This window comes from Erithacus rubecula, assembly GCF_903797595.1.
Source record: "Erithacus rubecula genome assembly, chromosome: 27".
Lineage (NCBI taxonomy): Eukaryota > Metazoa > Chordata > Aves > Passeriformes > Muscicapidae > Erithacus > Erithacus rubecula.
In genome coordinates, this window is record NC_136679.1 from 1,592,753 (window position 1) to 1,611,373 (window position 18,621).

Consider the following 18,621-nt stretch of genomic DNA (forward strand, 5'->3'; position numbering starts at 1 on the left):
TCAATGCCATAGGAACCCCCACTGCTCCGTGGCACTCACACCTAAAACCCCTGTGGGGGTTCTGTAGGGCCTTGGACCCCCCCCCCACAAAACCATAGGACCCCATGGAACCCTCAGCATCCCCACAGGGACCCCATAACCCCTCCATGGTGACACCTCTAGGGACTCTGAGCCCTTGGCTCCTCAAGTCCTCAGTGGGGATTCACAGACCCCATGTAGGGACACCCACAAGGGACCCCACAGAGTCCCTGAGGGACCCCATGTCACACTGCATGCCCATATCCCAAATATCCCCCTTCCCAAACCCTCCTGGAAGGGCCCCTGAGCTGCATGCGACCCCTATGACCCCCCCCCACCCCATGGCCCCACCTGGCAGGGATCCCTTAGGGGACAATGGGGACATCCCCCTCCTGCCATATGATCCCACTTTGGGGATGCCCCAACCCAAACCCCACACCCTGGTTTGGGGACTCCCAGGGCATAGACTGGGGGGTCTGTGGGGTCTGCACTCCCAGGACATCCCAGGGGACCCCGGCTGCTCCAGGGGTCACCCCAGTGCATTGTGGGAAACTCCCCATCACCACCTCAGGGGGGTTGTGCCTGGTGGGTTTGGGGGGTCCATCCCCCCGGGGGCGGGCCGGGATCAGGCCGGACACCCCTCCCCGTGGCCGGGAGGGCTGGGGGGCTCCCCTGGGTGCTGGTGGGGGCCGGTGCCGGGCAGCAGGCCCGGGGCATCGTGATGTCAGGCGGGGGCGGGAGCTGGCGCAGGTAGATAAAGCCGGGGAGAACAGGAATCCCTGGTCCGGCGGGACGGTGCCGGGAGGCGGCGGGCGCTGCAGGTACGAGCGGGGACCGGGCTGGGGGCTCCTGGGGCCGGGGGGGTCGCTGCTCATCGCGGGGTGTTGGCCCCATCCCGCCGGGAACGACCCCGGAGCTGTGGCTGTGCCCGCACCCCTTCCCTCCCTCCCTCCTTCCCTCCTTCCCTCCCTCTCTCCTTCCCGCCTTCCTCCCGGCTCTTCCTCCTCCCCCGCCGTCCCGCCGCGGCTCCGCTGCTGCCTCTGTGTCCCCCCCAACCTCGGCACCCACCGGGACCCTCACCCACAGCTGGGATCCTGTTCCTTAACCCTGGTGGTCCCGGCACCCTGTCCCTTATCCTGGTGATTCCATTCCTTAATCCTGGTGTCCCTGGAGTCCCATCCCCTAATCCTGCTGGCTCTGGGATCCTGTCCCTCAGTCCTGGTGTCCTGGGACACCATCCCCTCAATTCGGTGGTCCTGGGCTCCCTGCTCTGTGGCAGATCCTGGTGGTCTTGACCCCCACCCCATAACCCTGCTGGCCCCTGTGCCTTTGCCCAAAGCCCCGTGTCCCCCCGTTTGTCCCACCCTGTGTGTCCCCACCCTGCTGGAGCCCCACCAGGCCCTGGCTCATACCGGGGGGACCTGAGGCCATGGGTTGGGCAGTGTCCTGTCTGTCACATTCCCCCGTGTCCCCTGCTGTGTCCCCCCACCAGCAGCATCACCCTACCTGACCCCTGACTGTCCCTGTGTCCCCAGCTCACCCCGGGGTCTGGCCAGGGAGGGGGGACACAGCCAGGGCAGGGAGCAGGGATGGAGCAGAGTGTCCTGGTGGGATGCTGGGATGGGGACAGGGATGTGATGGGGGTGACATCGGTCCTGCCCAGCCATGGACTTGGACCCCGAGAGTGGCAGGAGGTGGGGACAGGGACATCCAGCGGGCCAATGATTAACGCGATTTTTACACCGTGTCCTGCCACCGCCGGGTCCAGCGCCCGCGGCCACCGAGTGCCACCGCCGAGGTGCCACGTGTGTGTTACGTGTGCCACGTGCTGGCACGGCCCTGGCACATCCCTGGTCGCTCCCGAGCCGTGTCCGAGCGGGGCTGTGTCCGAGCACGGTGGCACCGGCCGTGGGTGGGGACACGGGGGGCTGTGCCAGCACGGGAGGACTGTGACAACTCGGGGGGGCTGTGACAACTCGGGAGGGCTGTGACAACTCGGGAGGATCTGTGCCAGCACCGGGGGGGTTGTGCCAGCTCGGGGGGGGGGGGTTGTGCCAGCTCGGGGGGGATGTTGTGCCAGCTCGGGGGGTGGCAGCATGGGGGGGCTGTGCCAGCTCGGGGGGCTGTCCCAGCTCGGGGGGGGGCTGTGCCAGCTCGGGGGGGTTGTGCCAGCTCGGGGGGGGGGGGGGTTGTGCCAGCTCGGGGGGGGTTGTGCCAGTTCGGGGGGGGCTGTGCCAGCTCGGGGGGGGTTGTGCCAGCTCGGGGGGGGCTGTGCCAGCTGGGGGGGGGGGCTGTGCCAGCTCGGGGGGGGGTTGTGCCAGCTCGGGGGGATGTTGTGCCAGCTCGGGGGGGGGCTGTGCCAGCTCGGGGGGGATTGTGCCAGCTCGGGGGGGCTGGCGGCGGTTCCCACGGCGGCTCCCTCGCCCCCGGCTCCCGGCGCGGCCGCCCGGGCTCCGGATGCCAGGGCGGTGAGGTGGAGCTGGGAGCGGCCGCCAGAACTGGTTTGGCCGGACCCGAGGAGGTGTTTGGGCTGAGCCGCCGCCGCCACGCTCGGTTTCCTGCTCCCCACGGCGCCGGCACGGCTCTGCCTGGCAAAGCTCAGCCTGGCAAAGCTCAGACAGCATCTCCCAGTGCCCCCCAGACTCTCAGTGTTGGCGTGGTGAGGGTCCCATGAGGGATATGGGGGATTCTTGGGGGTCTCATAGTGGGCTGTGCTTGCCATCAGTGTAATGTGCCAGCCCCCAGCACCTGGATGGGACTGGGGGGACTGGGACGCCTGGACTGGGGTTCTGCTTGTCAATACCCCTGGGTGGGTGCCAAGGGTGGGAGCCCACACAGAGCCCAGTGTGGTGTCCTGTGGGGGCTGCCCACACCTGGCCATGGCCCCCCAAATGTGGGAACCAACAGACGGTGCCAGACTCCCCCTCTCTCCCCACAGATAATGCCATGGAGGGGGGGGCTCAGCAGAGCAGCCTCTGGGAGCCCCCCGAGCAGGATGGGGGTCCTGGTGAGAGGGATGGGGGCGAGGGGCCACCCGAGGTCAAGCGCTCCCAGCCCCTCTTTATCCACGGCAGCAGGTGGGTTTGAGACCTGGGGGGGTTCAGAGAGGTTAATGGGGGGGCAGGGGGTGCTCAGGGGGGTCACAGGGGGCACAGAGCTCACCCCCCCTGTGCCTGCAGCCGGCAGCCACCACAGGAGGAGCCACGAGCGTCGTCGCTGCCCAGCATCCCCAACCCCTTCCCCGAGCTCTGCAGCCCCTCCAACTCACCCATCCTGAGCAGCCCGGCCCTGGGACAGGCACCCTCCCGAGAGGGCACCTCCCATGTGAGTCAGGGGCACGGGGAGGGGGGCTGGGATCTGGGACAGGGACACCTCTGCCAGTTCTGGGGAGGGGGGAGATGAGATTTGGGACAGGGACACCTCTGCTGGGGGGGGATTCTTGATCTTGGGGCAGGGACTTCCCAGCAAAGGCAGCTCCCATGGGAAATGAGAGACAGGGGGCTGGGGAGAGGGGAGGATCTCAGCTGTGGGGCAGGAACCTCCTCCCATGAGTTGAGGGTGTGGGAAGCGGTCTCAGCTTTTGGACAGGGACCCCTCTACAGAGGTGTCACCCTCCTGAGCCAGGAGGCCAAGGGGCTGGAAAGGGAGACCTCAACCCTGGGGAAGGAACCACCTTCCATATGAGTCAAGGGGCTGGGAAGAGGGTATCCCATCCCTGGGATGGCACCACCACCCAGATGAGTCAAGGGCTTGGTAAGGGGGAACCTCAACCTTAGGACAGGGACCCCCCCCCAAATGAACTGGAGAGCAGGAGGTTGGAGGAGAGGGATGGTCTCACCTGCGGTTCTGCAGGGTCCTCTCGTGCTGGGGGGGCTCTGACACCCCTGTGCCCCCTCCCAGGTGGTGAAGGTGTTCGGTGAGGACGGCGCCTGCCGCTCCCTGGAGGCGTCAGCGGCCACCACGGCGCGGCAGCTCTGCGACACCCTGGTGCGCCGGACACGGGCACTGCACGACCACAGCTGGGCCCTGGTGGAGCTGCACCAGCACCTGGCGCTGGGTGAGCAGCTGTGGGGGCACAGCAGGGGACAAACTGTGGAACCCCCACCCTGCTGAGCCCCTCCTGTCCCCCCCCAGAGCGCTGCCTGGAGGATCACGAGTCGGTGGTGGAGGTGCAGAGCTCCTGGGCCCCGGGTGCCGACAGCCGCTTCGTGTTCCGCAAGAACTTCGCCAAGTACGAGCTCTTCAAGAGCAACGCGGTAGGTGGGACCCCCTGTGCCCCCCACGGGCACCCTCAGCACCCCGAGGGTCTCTGCTGAGCCTCTGCCCCCCCCAGCAGTCGCTGTTCCCCGAGGTGATGGTGTCCAGCTGCCTGGAGGCCAACAAGAGCATGGCACACTCTGAGCTCATCCAGGTACCGTGCCCAGGGGACCCTGCATGGCCTGGGGCCCCTGCATGGCCTGGGGACACTGCCCTGGGGACACTGCATGGCCTGGGGACCTTGTCACACCCTGGGGACACTGCCACGCCCTGGGGACCCTGCATGGCCTGGGGACACTGCATGGCCTGGGGACACTGCCCTGGGGAACCTGTCACACCCTGGGGACCTTGTCACACCCTGGGGACACTGCCACGCCCTGGGGACCCTGCATGGCCTGGGGACACTGCCATGCCCTGGGGACCCTGTCACACCCTGGGGACACTGCCATGCCCTGGGGACCCTGCCCTGTGGACCCTGCCCTACCATGGGTATCCTGCCACACCCTGGGGACCCTGTCACACCCTGGGGACCCTGCATGGCCTGGGGACACTGCCACACCCTGGGGACTCTTCCCTGCCCTGGGGACCCTGCCACACCCTGGGGACCCTGCCACGCCCTGGGGACCCTGCCACACCCTGGGGACCCAACCCTGTCACCTGGGGATCCTGCCACACCCTGGGGACCCTACCACGCCCTTGGGACCCTGCCCTGGGGACCCTGCCACACCCTGGGGACCCTGCCACGCCCTGGGGAGCCTGCCCTGCCCTGGGGACCCAACCCTGTCACCTGGGGATCCTACCACACCCTGGGGACCCTGCCACACCCTGAGGACCCTGCCCTGCCCTGCCCTGCCTTGGGGACCCTACCATACCCTGGGGACCTTGTCACAGCCTGGAGACCCTGCCACACCCTGGGGACCCTGCCACACCCTGGGGACCCTGCTGTGCCCCTGAACCTTCATGTTGTCCCCACTCCCAGAACTTCCTCAACTCTGGGAGCTGCCCTGAGGTCCAGGGCTTCCTGCAGCTGCGGGAGGCCGGGCGCAAGGTCTGGAAGCGTTTCCACTTCTCCCTGCGCCGCTCGGGGCTCTACTACTCCACCAAGGGCACCTCCAAGGTGAGGGCAGGGGGTTTGGGGGAGTGGGAACAGTCAGGGGGTGCAAAGGGGCCAGCCCTGACACCCCCCCACCCCCCAGGACCCCCGGCACCTGCAGTACTTCGCTGACCTCACCGAGTCCAACATCTACTACGTGACTCAGGGCAAGAAGCTCTACGGGACTCCCACCGAGTTCGGCTTCTGCATCAAGGTGGGGATGTCCCTGTGGGGTCATTCCCTGCACCTCCCCCTGCCAAGGGCTCTCTGTCCCCTCAGAGCCACCCGGGGCTGCCCCGTGACGGCTCCGGCCTCTCCCGCAGCCCCACAAGGTGAGGAGCGGCGTGAAGGGCCTGAAGCTGCTCTGCAGCGAGGACGAGCAGAGCCGCAGCTGCTGGATGGCCGCCTTCCGCCTCTTCAAGGTCAGCCCCGAGCCTCCCCATGCTGGGGGGACACTGGGATGCTGCAGAGGGATGCTGGGGAGGTGCTGGAGAGGTACAAGGGGGGAAAATGTGAAGGAGTTCTAGAGGGATGCTGGAGGGATGATTCCATCCCAGTGAACATGTTTCAGGGTGGGGTGTCCCTGTGTCTATGTGGAGGGGATGCAGAGGTCCCCACCGCTGCACTAGGTGGCTGTGGAGGTTCCTGGGTGTCCCTGGGGGCTCCCCCACCCCACAGCAGAGCCCCCCCAGCTGACAGGGCTGTTCCCCCAGTACGGGATGCAGCTCTACCGTAACTACCAGCAAGCACAGGCACGACTGAGCCAACCCCCCTGGATCGGCCCCACGCCTCTGGTGAGTGTCCCCTGCCCCCTGAGCCAACCCCCCTGGATCAGCCCCACCTCCCTGGTGAGTGTCCCCTGTCCCCTGCAGACCCTGGTCCGTGGGGACCCTCCAGTGACCCCCCTGTCCCCCATAGCGAAGCGTCTCAGACAATGCCCTGGTGGCCATGGACTTCTCAGGATGCACAGGCCGGGTGATTGAGAACCCCAATGAGGTGCTGACTGCAGCCCTGGAGGAGGCACAGGCCTGGAGGGTGAGTTGGGGTGCTGGGGAGTCGGGGGGAGTCCCCCTGAGCCCACCCTACCATCCCTTCCTTTCTTTGTGTGCCCAGAAGAAGACGACACACCGGTACAGCCTGCCCGCAGCCTGCCACAGCTCCCCACTCAGTGCTGGTGAGACGTGGGGTCAGTGCCCTGTGGGGGGTCCCTGCCCTGAGCAGGGGGTCCCCCCAAGCCTGACACTCCTGTCCCCACAGCCATCCACCGCACCCAGCCCTGGTTCCACGGGCGCATCTCCCGGGAGGACACCCAGCAGCTCATCGGCCGCCAGGGCTTGGTGGATGGGTACGGGACCCTGGGGTGGGGGATTGGGGTCCCTGGGGCTCCTGGGGGGATGTGGAATTCCAGGGAGGTACAGGAACCCAAGGGTCACAGGGGGGAGCCCAGATCCTGGGGGGATGTGGGGGTGAGGGATCCCAGGGGGGTTGTGACTCCCAGGATTTTGCAGGGTTTGGGGGACACACAGGCTCCTCCTGGGGGGGACACAAAAACTCCCAGGGGGTACCAGGCTACTCCCAGTCTTCATAGGGAGTTTGTGGGACCCCATGGGTGACACTGGGAGGGCAGAGGGGACCTGGGGCCAGCAGTGACACCCCTGGAGCTCGCAGGGTCTTCCTGGTGCGGGAGAGCCAGCGGAACCCCAAGGGCTTCGTGCTGTCCCTGTGTCACCTGCAGCGCATCAAACACTACCTCATCCTGCCAGTGAGTGCCAGCACGGGGCTGAGGGGACTGGGGGGGGGTCAGGGAGAGGGGTCCTGACCTGCAGCCCCCCGCAGAGCGAGGAGGAGGGGCGGCTCTACTTCACCATGGACGACGGGCAGACGCGCTTCGCCGACCTCATCCAGCTGGTGGAGTTCCACCAGATCAACCGTGGCATCCTGCCCTGCAAGCTGCGGCACTACTGCACCTGCGTGGCCCTCTGAGCACCACCAGGAGGGTTTGGCACAGCCTGGCACTGCCAGCATGGCAGGGTTTGGCTCAGTCTGGCACTGCCAGAGTGGCTTGGCACAGTCTGGCACTGCTGGCGTTCTCTGGTTCAGTCTCACTGCCGACGTAGCACGGCTTGGTACAGCCCAGCACCACCAGCATGGAATGGTTTGGCACAGCTTGGCTCCACTGGGATTGTTTGGCACAGCCTGGCCCTGCTGATATGGCATGGCTTGGCACAGCCCAGCACCACCAGCACAGTTTGGCACAGCTGGGCACCACCAACATGGCACAGCTCAGCCCGGCACTGCTGGCACCTGCTTGACACAGCCTGGCACCAGTGGGATGGTTTGGCACAGGTTGGCACAGTCTGGCACAGTTGGGTGGTTTGGTACAGCCTGGCACTGCCAGTATAGCACAGCTTGGCACAGCCCAGCACCACCAGGATGATTTGGCACAGCCTGGCACCACCAGCATGGCACAGCTCAGCACAGCCCAGCACCAGGACCCCCACACTCAAGCACTTTCTCCCCTCCACCCTACAGCATCAGCCCCCAGTGTCCCTGCGGGGGCCTGGCACTCCTTGCCCCCACACCAGGGGTGTTTTGGGGTCCCCATCAGCGGGATCCTGGGGTGTGGGGATGAGGGGGGCACCCATCACCGTGTCCCCCCATGTCTCCACAAGGCCAGTTGAACTGGGACGTGTTTTATACCAGTGATAATAAAGGTTATTTTTGCAGATCTCCTGCCTTGTTCCTTCCCATCCCCAGAGACCCCCAGTGCTGGTGGCACACGGCTGGCACTGTCCCCATCTCCCACAGTGTCCCCATGCCTGACAGCGTCCCCATGTCCCGCTGTGTCCCCGCGGTGCCCCGGGTCCCACACAAAGGCTCCTCTGTGCTCCCCGAGCACCACGTGCGGCTCTGCCACGCGGCCGCCGCAAATCCCCGGGAGGGGGGATTATCCAGGGGGGATTAAGGGCCCGGATTTGGGGGGGCTGGGGCTGGGGCAGCTGCTATAAAGGCGGGGGGCTGGGGCGCGGGGGGGAGAGGCCGTGCCATGGCTCCCAAGACGGTGCTGATCACCGGCTGCTCCTCCGGCATCGGGCTGGCGCTGGCCGTGCGGCTGGCGAGGGACAAGCAGCGCCGCTTCCGAGGTGAGCGGGGCGGAGGGACCCCCGCAGCCCCCCGGGGAGAGCCCGCGGGGGCTGAGCCGCCTGTGCCCCCCCAGTCATCGCCACCATGCGGAACGTGGGCAGGAGCGAAGCGCTGGCGGCGGCGGCGGGGCCGGCGCTGGGCAGGACGCTGGAGATCAAACAGCTGGACGTGTGTGACGAGGGCTCCATCCGCGCCTGCCTCGACAGCATCCCCGGGCGACACGTCGATATCCTGGGTGAGCCCTGGGATTCCCCTCCCACAGCGACACCGGTGTGGGGACTCTTCGTGATGGGGACCCCTTACTGGGGGCTGTCCCTTGCCAGGGACCATTTGTGCTTCCAGCACTGGGACCCTCCGTGTCGGGGACACCTCATGACCCTGACCCCATGCAGCAGGGACTGCCCATGCCAGGGACCCTCTGTGCTGGCACATTCCCTATACCTGGGACCCTCCAAACTCAGGACATCCCATTCTGGGAACCCTCTGAACACTGGGAATCCTCTGAACACTGGGAATCCTCTGAGCACTGGAGACCCTCTGTGCCAGGGACCCCTGACCCCGCATACAAGTGACTCTCTATGCCAGGGACACCCTGCACCAGGGACCCTCTGTGCTGGCACATTCCCTGCATCTGGGACCCTCCAGACTCAGGACATCCCATTCTGGGAACCCTCTGAACACTGGGAACCCTGAACCCACACACAAGTGACTCTCTATGCCAGGGACACCCTGCACCAGGGACCCCATATACCCAGAGAGCAGGATGACCCTGCCCAGGGCTCACTCCACTGATGCCCTCTTCCCACAGTCAGCAATGCTGGGGTGGGCATGGCAGGACCCCTGGAGTGCCAGAGCCTGGCAGCCATGCAGAGCCTCATGGACACCAACTTCTTCGGCCTCGTGCGCCTGGTCAAGGAGGTGCTGCCCGACATGAAGCGGCGCCGCGGGGGCCACATCGTCGTCATCAGCAGCATCATGGGCCTGCAGGGTAGGGGCAAATGGGGTGCCCTGGGGGAACCAGCCCCCACTCAGCCCTGACTGGGACTCCCCAACCATCCAGGCATCGTTTTCAATGACATCTACTCAGCCTCCAAGTTCGCGGTGGAGGGTTTCTGCGAGAGCCTGGTGGTGCAGGCGCTGCGCTTCAACGTGGCGTGAGTGAGGGGCAGGTGGGCGTGCAGCCCCTGGGGCTGGGGGGTCTGGGGAGTCTGGGGGTGCCCAGTGCTCAGTGCCACATCCCTGGGCAGGATCAGCCTGGTGGAGCCAGGGCCGGTGATGACAGAATTCGAGACAAAGTTGTACGAGGAAGCCGAACGCGCCGACTACTCACGGACTGACCCTGAGACAGCTGAAATCTTCACCAAGCTCTACCTGAAGAACTCCAGGGATGTGTTCACCAGCCTGGGCCAGACCCCCGAGGACATTGCTGAGGTGACAGGCAGGCAGGGGGCCCCAGTGGGCTGGGGGGTGCCCTGTTGGGTTGGGCTGGACTGGACAGAGGTGTCAATTAGCCCCAACAAGGAATGGTGATGCCCAGCCAGCAGTGGGGCTGCTCACACCCAGACTGCTCCATCCTGATGGGGCTGAGCCTGGCTGGGAATGGGAATGGGAATGGGAATGGGAATGGGAATGTGGATGGGATGGGATGGGATGGGATGGGATGGGATGGGATGGGATGGGATGGGATGGGATGGGATGGGAATCAAATGGGAATCAAATGGGAATCAAATGGGAAGCAACTGAGGGTGGAGATGGGAGGGAAATGGAATGGGAATTACAAGGTATGGAAATGGGGTAGGATGGGATGGGGATGGGTTGGGATAGGATAAAGATAGAAATGGAATAGAAAGGAGTTGGGGATAAGATAGGAATGGTGATGGGGTGAGGTGGGATAGATTAGAGATAGAGATAGGATAGGAGGGCCTTGGTATGGGGATAGGAAATGAATGGGAAGGAGCTGGGATGGGAATGGGGATAGGGAATGGGAAGAGAGTGAATGGGAATGTGAATGAGGATGGAGGTGCAGATGGGGATGGGATGCACTCAGGTTTGAAAGGGGATGGGGTGGGCGGGGGCTGGGGTGGGGCTGCGGGGACAGGAAGGCGACAGTGCCATGCCCACGCACAGCACACCCTGCGGGTGATCGAGGCTGCTCGGCCGCCGTTCCGGCATCAAACCAACGTGGCGTACACGCCGATGGCCGCGCTCAAACACGCCGACCCCAGCGGCGCCCTCATCACCGACGCCTTCTACAAGCTGGTGTTCAAGTACGACGCGGTGCTGCGGTTTGGCCTCCGCGCCATCCGCCTGCTCCGCTGGAAGGCACAGAAAGTCAAGGCGGGCGCTCGGCTCCTGGGCTTCAAATGAGCCCTTGTGGCCCCTGGGCACTGCCCAGCCCATCCCGGGGGCGAGGGCGAGGGGCCGGGACCCGCGCAGGGTTTCGCTTCCCGTTCCCGGCCCGAAATAGCAGCCGCCGCCGCCGCATTAAAATGGGGAGGGTATTTATATCAGAGCCGGGTGAGCAACGCAGAGCAGCTTCCTCTGGAAGTGCAGCGGCCGTGACGGGGCTGGGAAGGGCTGGCAGCTGCTCCCTGCCCGCCTCCTGCTCCCCTGGGACACCTGCAGCTCCGTGTGACACCCAGGGGACCTCACCCCGTCACCCGCTGGTGCTACATCCTCCTTCCTCCAGCACTGTTGTGGGGTCGGGAATGTCCCGTGGTGGGGGGTTCTGTGTCACCCCTGTCTGGCACTGAGCCCTGCAGGATGTGTTGGGAGGGCGGAGAGCAGAGTGTGAGGGGTGTGGTGTGTTCAGAGGGGCACGGGGTGGGACATTTGGGGTGCAAACGGGGTGCAGGGACTGGTGCAGGTTGGGATGGATGGCAAAGACTGGGTGCAGGGTTGGTGCAGGGTGGGTGCAGGGGAGCCCAGCAGCTCACGCTGCCCCAGGGGCTCCCCTCCATCTCCCGGTGGGGTGGGTTCACTGCGGTGTGGGCGCTTGGCGTGACAGCACCGGGAGGTGAGCACAAGGGGAAACCGCAGGAGGCCCGGCATGAATCAGCCCCGCTGCTCAGAAACCTTCCTGGCTCTCCCTGCACCCCCCGGCACAGCCCCCGGACCCTGGAGGGACCCCAGCCCCCCTGAGAGGGCTGGATGGCAGCGGCTGCAGCTCCGTGTGCCTCGCACGTGTCCTCTCCGAGCCCCGCCGGCTCCAGGGACCGTGGGGACAGGATGGAGGTGGGGAAGGAAATATTTTTGCATGATCCCCCCCTTCTCGCACGAGTTAATGGCAAAGCGGCGGTGGGACCGTGGTCCCGGGGCGATGGCAGCACCTGTGGGACGTGCAGGGGTGACATCAAAGCTGTGACAGTGCCGCTGCCTCCCCCCAGGCTGTGGTTTCTGCAGATTTGACTAACTTTCTCCGCTTGGGGGGCAGGATGGGGGGGTAGGCGTGACTCTACCCGGCCCTGGGGAGCAGCAAGGGGGGGCCCCCGGCACAAAGCCACGGCTGTGGGAAACGGGGCTGAGGGAGGACAGGACCCCCCTCATACACCCCCAGCCCCACGGTGTCCCCCAGTGGTCAGGGGAGCAGCAGTGGTGCTGGGGGAACTGGGGGAGCAGGATGAGCCCCATCTCTGAGTGCGGGTGGGGACAGTGGGGTCTGGGGGGAACAGTGACAGCCCCAGCCTTGCTCACGGCGGTCACGGGCAGAGAGAGGGGGGAACACCCAAGGGGTGAGGGACACCTGGGTTGTGTTTGAGGATGAGGAGCATCACCTCCCACCTGGAGCATCCTCTGTGGCCGTGGAGCAGCACTTCGAGCCCAGCACCATGACCCCCCATCCCACCACTGCCGCAGCTCCGCAGGGGCTGGAGCCGGGCGGGCTGGAAGTAGATTCTTCTAAAAACAATCTCTGCTGGGACTTTCCTGTCGCCGGCGTGTGACAATCGCCAGCCGCTCCCCGTGTCCTCGATCCCCCGAGGATTTCACTGCCAGGTGCCGACTCGCTGCCATGCAAATGTGGCGCCCGATATAACCCGGCTGGAGGGGCAGGTTCGGCTCCTCCCCGGGGGCTTCACTTCCCTCCCGGCGCAGCGAGGGGGGCATCAGGCGTGACACAAACCTGCTGCCCCCGTCCTGATGCCCCGGTGACAGTCGCGGCCCTGTCCCGGTGCTGCAGAGCTCCCCGCTGGCGGTGCCAGAGCTGGGGACACTTCCAAAGGCCCTTCCCGCTGTCGCTCAGCACAGAGGTGGCTCTGCTCACCCCCTGCTCCCCAGATTTGGGAACCCGACCCACGGCAGGGTGGGAAAGCGCCGCGGGTCCCCGCCGGGCCGGCGCGGGGAGCGTGACTCAGTGCACGGCTGGGGAATTGGGACACGGAGGAGGTGGTGACAGTGACTCAGTCCTCCCTGTCCCCTCCCGGCACCGACGGGTTTTTGGGTGCTGGACTGCTCCCCGTGGGAGCAGGATCCGGCCGGGATGCTCCGAGGATGCAGACCAGCACCAGGAAGTTTTACGGGATTTTTTGTGCGTTAGGAAGCGTGTTTCAACACGACGACAGGAGAAACGAGTTCCTCTGTGCTCTATCACGATTACAGCTATCAGCAGATAAGAATCTCTCTGTCACAACACCAACTGAAAGTTTCTGTAAGCCTTTAAAGGCGTTTGGCTCCAGGAAGGAGAAGGCTGAGGGGTTTTGGATCAAACCAATTCCTATTAAGGGACGAACCAGCATGAGAAGACGCCGTGGGACTCGCTGTCCCCAGCCCCGAGCCCGCTCAGTCTCACCCAGCCCTCGGAATCTCCGGGTAGCAGCAGGGGGAAGATCCCTCAGTGCTTGAGTCGCGCCCAGGCTGGGAAGGAAGTGAAGGGAAAATAGAAAAAGGATCCTCTGACTTTCTTCTCGGTTTTTTTTTTTTTTTTGTTTTTTTGTTTTTTTTTTTTTTTTCCGTCTCTGTTTCTCAAGCGTGTCCAGCTCTTGCAGCAGAAGGTGTCAGGGGGGAATGAAACAAGCGCGAACGACGTCAGCCTGGTGCAGCAGGTGCTAAAAGGGCCGGGGGGTTGGTGTGAGCCTCCACCCTCCGCCGCCGGGATGTTTCCATCTGGCTGCCGCAGCCCCGGCACCCCCGGGAACCACGAGCCCACCCCGCAGCCCGAGCGTGGGGCTGAGCTGCCTCCACCCCGCAGCTCTGCGGTGGAATTGTTCCTCTATTCACCAAAACTGTGTCCAACACCATTTCCCAGCAGCCAGAGGAGCAGACGATGTTATTTTACACCTCTGGCTGTGTCGGTTAGTGCGCTGAGTGACTGGTTCTGCTGAGCACAGCTCGGCACCCCGCGGGGACACAGCCACAGCTGCCATCACACCTGCGGGATTTACAGGTCCCAGAGGTGATGGGCACCAGCAGCTCCAGCCCCAGCACTCGTTCCCACACCTCAGCCAGCTCTGCTGGGCACTTCCCAGCTCTGTTTTTATGGCTGACATTTATTTACCGACATTTAAAAAACTTTATTGAACCCTTAGGCACCAGAGGCTCATTTGGTGCCAAAAGCTCCTTCCCTGAGTGTCCCCTGCCCACTCTTGGGGTGTAACTCATCAGTAAATGAAGAATCAAATCAGATGGACACAGCAAGGCACTGGAGAATGCTTCAAACCTGTTCCAGTCCAAAATAACCAAGACAGAAGCAGAATAAATCAGGCTCCCAACCAGTACCAGTGGTTTTTCTGTCTTTTTTTCCCAGAGCTCCTCCAAGCTCAGAGACCTGCCCTGGACCAGCACAGCCCCTCAACATCCAGACCTGGCCCAGTGGGATTCCCACCTCCCAAGCCAGCAGCTCCAGGGGCAGCACTGTGGGACAGGGGTGAGAGATGGGATGTGAAGGGAAAATTCAAGTGTATTCTTGGATGAATCCATTACCCAACCTACTTATGGAAAATAAGATTTTTGGATGGCTCCAGGAGACATTTCTCCTTTAAGAACCTGCCTTTGCCTGCCCTCAAGTCAGGACATCATCATTATTTAAATATTTTATTTATTTATTAACAATTCTTTGGTCTTGAAAACTAAGCCGTTGAAAAGCAAACTTGTCACAAAATTAGAAACTGATAAAGACAACCTCAACATCCTAAAAATGTTGGACTTTAAAATGTCAGGGCAACCTTCTCTTTGTTCTCTGGGAATTCTCTTGCTCCCTTTCCCTCTGTTTTGTGGACTCAAAAGCTTGGCCCTTGGGGCTGGTCCTTGGTGGAACTGCAGCCTCCCTCACAGGAGGAGCATTGTTCACATTGTGACATGGATGTTCACTGGGGGAGAGCCAACATGCACCTTTGTCATCATGGGGCTCTGGGAAACATCCTAAACCTGCTTTACAGCTCCACACATAACAGCAAAAGAGTTCTCCTCAACCCCAGGGATAGCAGGATTAGCATTAGGAAATGCTGGATTAGCATTTCCACAGCACTCTGGATACTCAGGCACACTGCAGGCTGATTTATGCCTCTCCAGACCCACCCTTAGTGGGAAAAATGAATATAAATTCCTTATTTTGTACCTTAAAATTCAGGGAGAAAATAACCGAGCCAAAAGAATTCAGAGGGAGGGATTAATTTCAGTATTTGACCCTCAGTTCTCCAACCTTCCCTCAGGGAAGTGATTGGATCACCAGGGATAACACAAAAGCAACACAGCTCTCAAACCACACAAGCGATGCAGAAAGTCCAGCAGAACACTCCTAACGATGAGATACAAAAATACTTTGCAAAGACTAAACCTTCACTCAGCAAAGCCATTTCCAAACCCCTCTGCAGCACAGGGACACTGACACAGCTGCAGGGCCACGGGGAGACTCAAGGAACTGTTGTAAAAACCAGTTTCAAAGGGATGGCACCTGCTCAGGGTGTGGAGCTGCACCCCCTGAGGGATGTCCTGGTGTGGGTGTGGCTCTCATCCACCTGCCTGAGGTCTCACCTGTCCACAGGCAGCCTGTGGGGACATGGATGGCACGGCCACATGTCCTGCTGTGAGAGCAAGGCAGAGGCACAACACACAGCACAGCTTCATCCTCCTTCCAGGCTCCCATCAGAAAGGAGGAGTTTCCAGCAATGAAAATTGGGATTTCCTCCAGGCCACGTGGATGACTTCACTGGGTATCCCAAAAATATGTATTGTTAAAAATCCCACCCCCAAATAGGACTAATTTCTTATTTTCCTCTTACTGAGTAACTTTAAAGAAAGTCAACAAGTAAGAAGAATGAAAGTGTGCCACACTCTCGTTTGGGCTTAGAGGAAAATCTTTAGGGAGGAATTAATCCCTCCCCTTTCCTGCTCTCATTTTCCTTGTTTTGGTGATGAGCAACTGGGAGGCCATTGGGATTATAACCAGGAAATGCTCCTCCAACACACCTCTGACTGTACACCTGAGTGAGCAGGGGAATTGGCATGAAAATATTTTGTGCTGACTTAAAGCAAACTCTATAAAAACAAACACAGGTTAAAAATTGAAAACATCGTAAATGGCTCTGAAGTTTCACAAAAATAAAGTTCATATCAAAACCAGTCTCTGCTCCTGGTGTTTCCCACAGTCCCACTCCCCACAGCAGCCAGGCAGAGATGCTACAGAACACTGAATTATCAGAAAAAAAACCAAATTTGAAAAGTCGCCACCTCCTTGTGACACACTTAAAACCAGCCTAGAAAAATACCCCAAAAAATCTCATTACACTAATTAAAACCCCAACCAACCAAGCCTTCCCTCTGTCAGGAAACACCTCCTTGGACCTTGGCGAGGCTGTCCTTTCACTTGAGCACGGCTCTGTGCTCTCCCCGCGCTATGTGCGAGGAGAACTCGTAGCGGTCGTGGCTGCGGTAGCCGCAGACGTTGCACTCGAAGGGGTCTCGGAAGCCGTGGCAGCCCATGTGGATGGTGAACATCACATAATCCAGGAAGAGCACTCGGCAGTGGTCGCAGCGGTACACGCCGATGGCCTCGCCTTCCTTGTTGATGACCTTGAAGGCATCGCGCGGGCAGATGGCCGGCGGCTTGATGATGTCGTAGGGTCTCGGGAAATCCTTCAGCGCCTGGAGGCCGTTGCGGGTGGGAGCGGCGATCACCTGGCTCTGCTGGAAAGCGGGGTTGGGTCTCTCCTCGTGGTTGCTGTCAGTGTCTGTGGAGTCGTGGCCGCTGTTGTTCGGGGAAAGGCCCCTGTCGGAGGACAGGCTCTTGTCCCTGAGGTGGCTTTTGTCGCCGTCGGGAGCGGAGCCGTTGGGGACGTCGGCGCGGGGCAGGGGCAGCGGGTAGAGGCTGCTGATGACCGGCACCATCTCGGCCGTGGGCGCGGGCGGGGTCTGCACCAGCGGCCGCAGCGCCTCGGCCCCCAGGTAGGTGATGGCGTTGTTGATGGCCTGGTCCATCATGCGCCCGTGCATCATCTCGCTCTCCTTTTCGTACAGGAAACTGGAGTTGTAATTGATATCGAAGTTGGGCCGTTTCTCACCTGCAAGAGACGAGAGGTGATAATTACCTGGGTGGGTAAAGAGCTGTCTAAACACTGTGATGATTTTTCTAAAGAAATCTTTGGGGATGGGGCGTGATGTGTTCTCTGCTGAAAGAGGCTGTTCTCAGACACAAGTAACTTTTGGGTGGGGTTTTGGGGGTTTTTTTTGTATTTTTTTTTAACCTCAGGCTTGGAAATAAACTTAGAAAAAAATAAGAGGAGGTGGTGAGGGTACTTTCTGAGATTCGGCTTTGACACCAAAGTCAGTTTTCCCCACTGTCCTTTGATAACTACAGCTTCCTCTGCACCATACCTGGCTTTTTCTCTACACAGCCATTCAGGTAATCTAATACTGGTAGATATAAATAGAGGTATAAACTTCCCACAGTTAGGGTCACTTGATACGGGGTTAGTGGAAAAAAATGTTTTCCTCTGGGTGTACTGGGGGTTGAAAAGCTCTTCACTGGACAGAAGTGGAGGGAGTGCACCTGAAATTCTGCTCACACCTCTCCGGGCACACAGTGCAACTCCTGTTCTCCGTGCCAGCTGCAAGGGGGAAATAAACTGCACCCCAAAAGCACTAAAGGCATTTTGGAGGTGAATGTCTAGAAATAAGTAACTGAATTCTGTGGTTACTAAAAGCATAAACTTATTCACAGCTTAAAAAAAAAAAAAAAAAAAAAAGAAAAAAGACCAGATGAAAGGTTTCACATGCAAGTGACTCGCAAACATTAAATCCACGAATCTCTTAGTTACGGTAACTCGACTGGTGCAGATGTTTATCAGTCACCTGTCAACACCGTGACTCAATGTGTATGAAACTCGTGGGGTTTCACTGCAGAGGCAGAAAACCAGGAGCTCACGTTTCTCTTCTAAAACACTCCAAAAGGTTAAGGAACCGCAAGATTGTAACTGCTCCCAGCCCGCAGCGCCGCTCGCCATCCAGCTTCACGTGGAAGGAAACAAAATGCTGCAGTGCTTTTGGGTGACTCATAAAACCAGCTCCAGGCAAGTGAAAGATGTGAATAAATTGGAAATTTAAAAAGGAAAAAAAAAAAATAGGCAGGATTCCCTAGAGATTTTGGTGTTAAGATTCACTGTTGTAAAGATGAAAAAACATGATGTATGATCATAGGATTGTGGAATATCCCGAGTTGGAAGTGACACACCAGGAAACTCCTGAATCATCACTGAGGGTCTCACAGTGCTCTGTGATTCCTGGTGGATTTTAAGATCCACCAGGAAAAGGCTCTGAAGTGGGGCCTGGTGCAGAGGTGAAGAGTCAAGTGCAGGGTTTGGTGATCCCTGCCCTTGTGTGGGACTTGTACTGGTGCATACGAGGCAGCTACTGGGGATGGAGATGTGAAAAATAAAGTGGGTGAGACTCCTGGTGCTTGTCTGAATCTCTGCAGAGCCCTCCAATTATAATAAAGGGGTTTTTCATCCAATCAATAGAGTTCATTCAGAGAAATGAGGCAAACAAAGATGCCTTGTTTGTGTATATCCCTGTCCCTGCTTCCTGACTAAATGAGACATCAGCACTCATTCCCAGATTTCCCAAGGAATCCCTGCACTGGCCTGGCAGATCTGAGCTCTGACAGGGACAGGTCAGAAAGG

At 60.8% G+C, this 18,621-nt stretch overlaps 3 protein-coding genes across 15 annotated transcripts in view; 2 read left to right on the plus strand and 1 right to left on the minus strand.

The window, feature by feature from the left end:
- The first annotated feature begins 530 nt into the window (after positions 1 to 530).
- GRB7 (growth factor receptor bound protein 7) lies at positions 531 to 8,076 on the plus strand. 4 transcript variants are annotated; one of them, XM_079327545.1, is made up of 15 exons: positions 531 to 839; positions 2,957 to 3,095; positions 3,198 to 3,342; positions 3,919 to 4,075; positions 4,153 to 4,274; positions 4,355 to 4,429; positions 5,255 to 5,392; positions 5,472 to 5,582; positions 5,692 to 5,790; positions 6,082 to 6,162; positions 6,287 to 6,403; positions 6,482 to 6,542; positions 6,626 to 6,713; positions 7,030 to 7,130; positions 7,205 to 8,076. In XM_079327545.1, the coding sequence occupies exons 2-15, from the start codon at positions 2,965 to 2,967 to the stop codon at positions 7,483 to 7,485; spliced, it is 1,707 nt and encodes a 568-aa protein (XP_079183671.1). In that variant the 5' UTR covers positions 531 to 839; positions 2,957 to 2,964; the 3' UTR covers positions 7,486 to 8,076. The 4 variants fall into 4 exon arrangements, with proteins under 4 accessions (XP_079183671.1, XP_079183669.1, XP_079183672.1 ...); XM_079327543.1 differs by having other exon boundaries at positions 532 to 839; positions 4,352 to 4,429; XM_079327546.1 differs by having other exon boundaries at positions 534 to 839; positions 4,352 to 4,429; positions 7,037 to 7,130; positions 7,205 to 7,488.
- A 333-nt stretch (positions 8,077 to 8,409) lies between these two features.
- RDH8 (retinol dehydrogenase 8) lies at positions 8,410 to 15,746 on the plus strand. The gene is made up of 6 exons (XM_079327558.1): positions 8,410 to 8,511; positions 8,586 to 8,747; positions 9,321 to 9,500; positions 9,573 to 9,666; positions 9,760 to 9,943; positions 10,640 to 15,746. Exons 1-6 carry the CDS (start codon positions 8,415 to 8,417, stop codon positions 10,877 to 10,879), a joined length of 957 nt encoding a protein of 318 aa, XP_079183684.1. The 5' UTR covers positions 8,410 to 8,414; the 3' UTR covers positions 10,880 to 15,746.
- The window catches only part of IKZF3 (IKAROS family zinc finger 3), a 56,899-nt gene continuing 52,803 nt past the window's right edge, over positions 14,526 to 18,621 (minus strand). For all 10 annotated transcript variants that reach the window (XM_079327553.1, XM_079327548.1, XM_079327551.1 and 7 more), the window contains one exon: positions 14,526 to 17,004. In XM_079327553.1, coding sequence (XP_079183679.1) covers positions 16,307 to 17,004 — 698 coding nt within the window. In that variant the 3' untranslated portion in view covers positions 14,526 to 16,306. The remainder of the gene's footprint in view (positions 17,005 to 18,621) is intronic.

Coding starts and splice junctions, on each gene's coding strand:
- RDH8 (XM_079327558.1), top strand. CDS start 8,415: ATGGCTCCCAAGACGGTGCTGATCACCGGCTGCTCCTCCGGCATCGGG. Junction 9,501..9,572: donor CAGCATCATGGGCCTGCAGG/GTAGGGGCAAAT, acceptor CCAACCATCCAG/GCATCGTTTTCAATGACATC. Junction 9,944..10,639: donor CCCCCGAGGACATTGCTGAG/GTGACAGGCAGG, acceptor GCCCACGCACAG/CACACCCTGCGGGTGATCGA.
- GRB7 (XM_079327543.1), top strand. CDS start 2,965: ATGGAGGGGGGGGCTCAGCAGAGCAGCCTCTGGGAGCCCCCCGAGCAG. Junction 5,393..5,471: donor CCACCAAGGGCACCTCCAAG/GTGAGGGCAGGG, acceptor CCCACCCCCCAG/GACCCCCGGCACCTGCAGTA. Junction 6,543..6,625: donor CAGCTCCCCACTCAGTGCTG/GTGAGACGTGGG, acceptor CTGTCCCCACAG/CCATCCACCGCACCCAGCCC.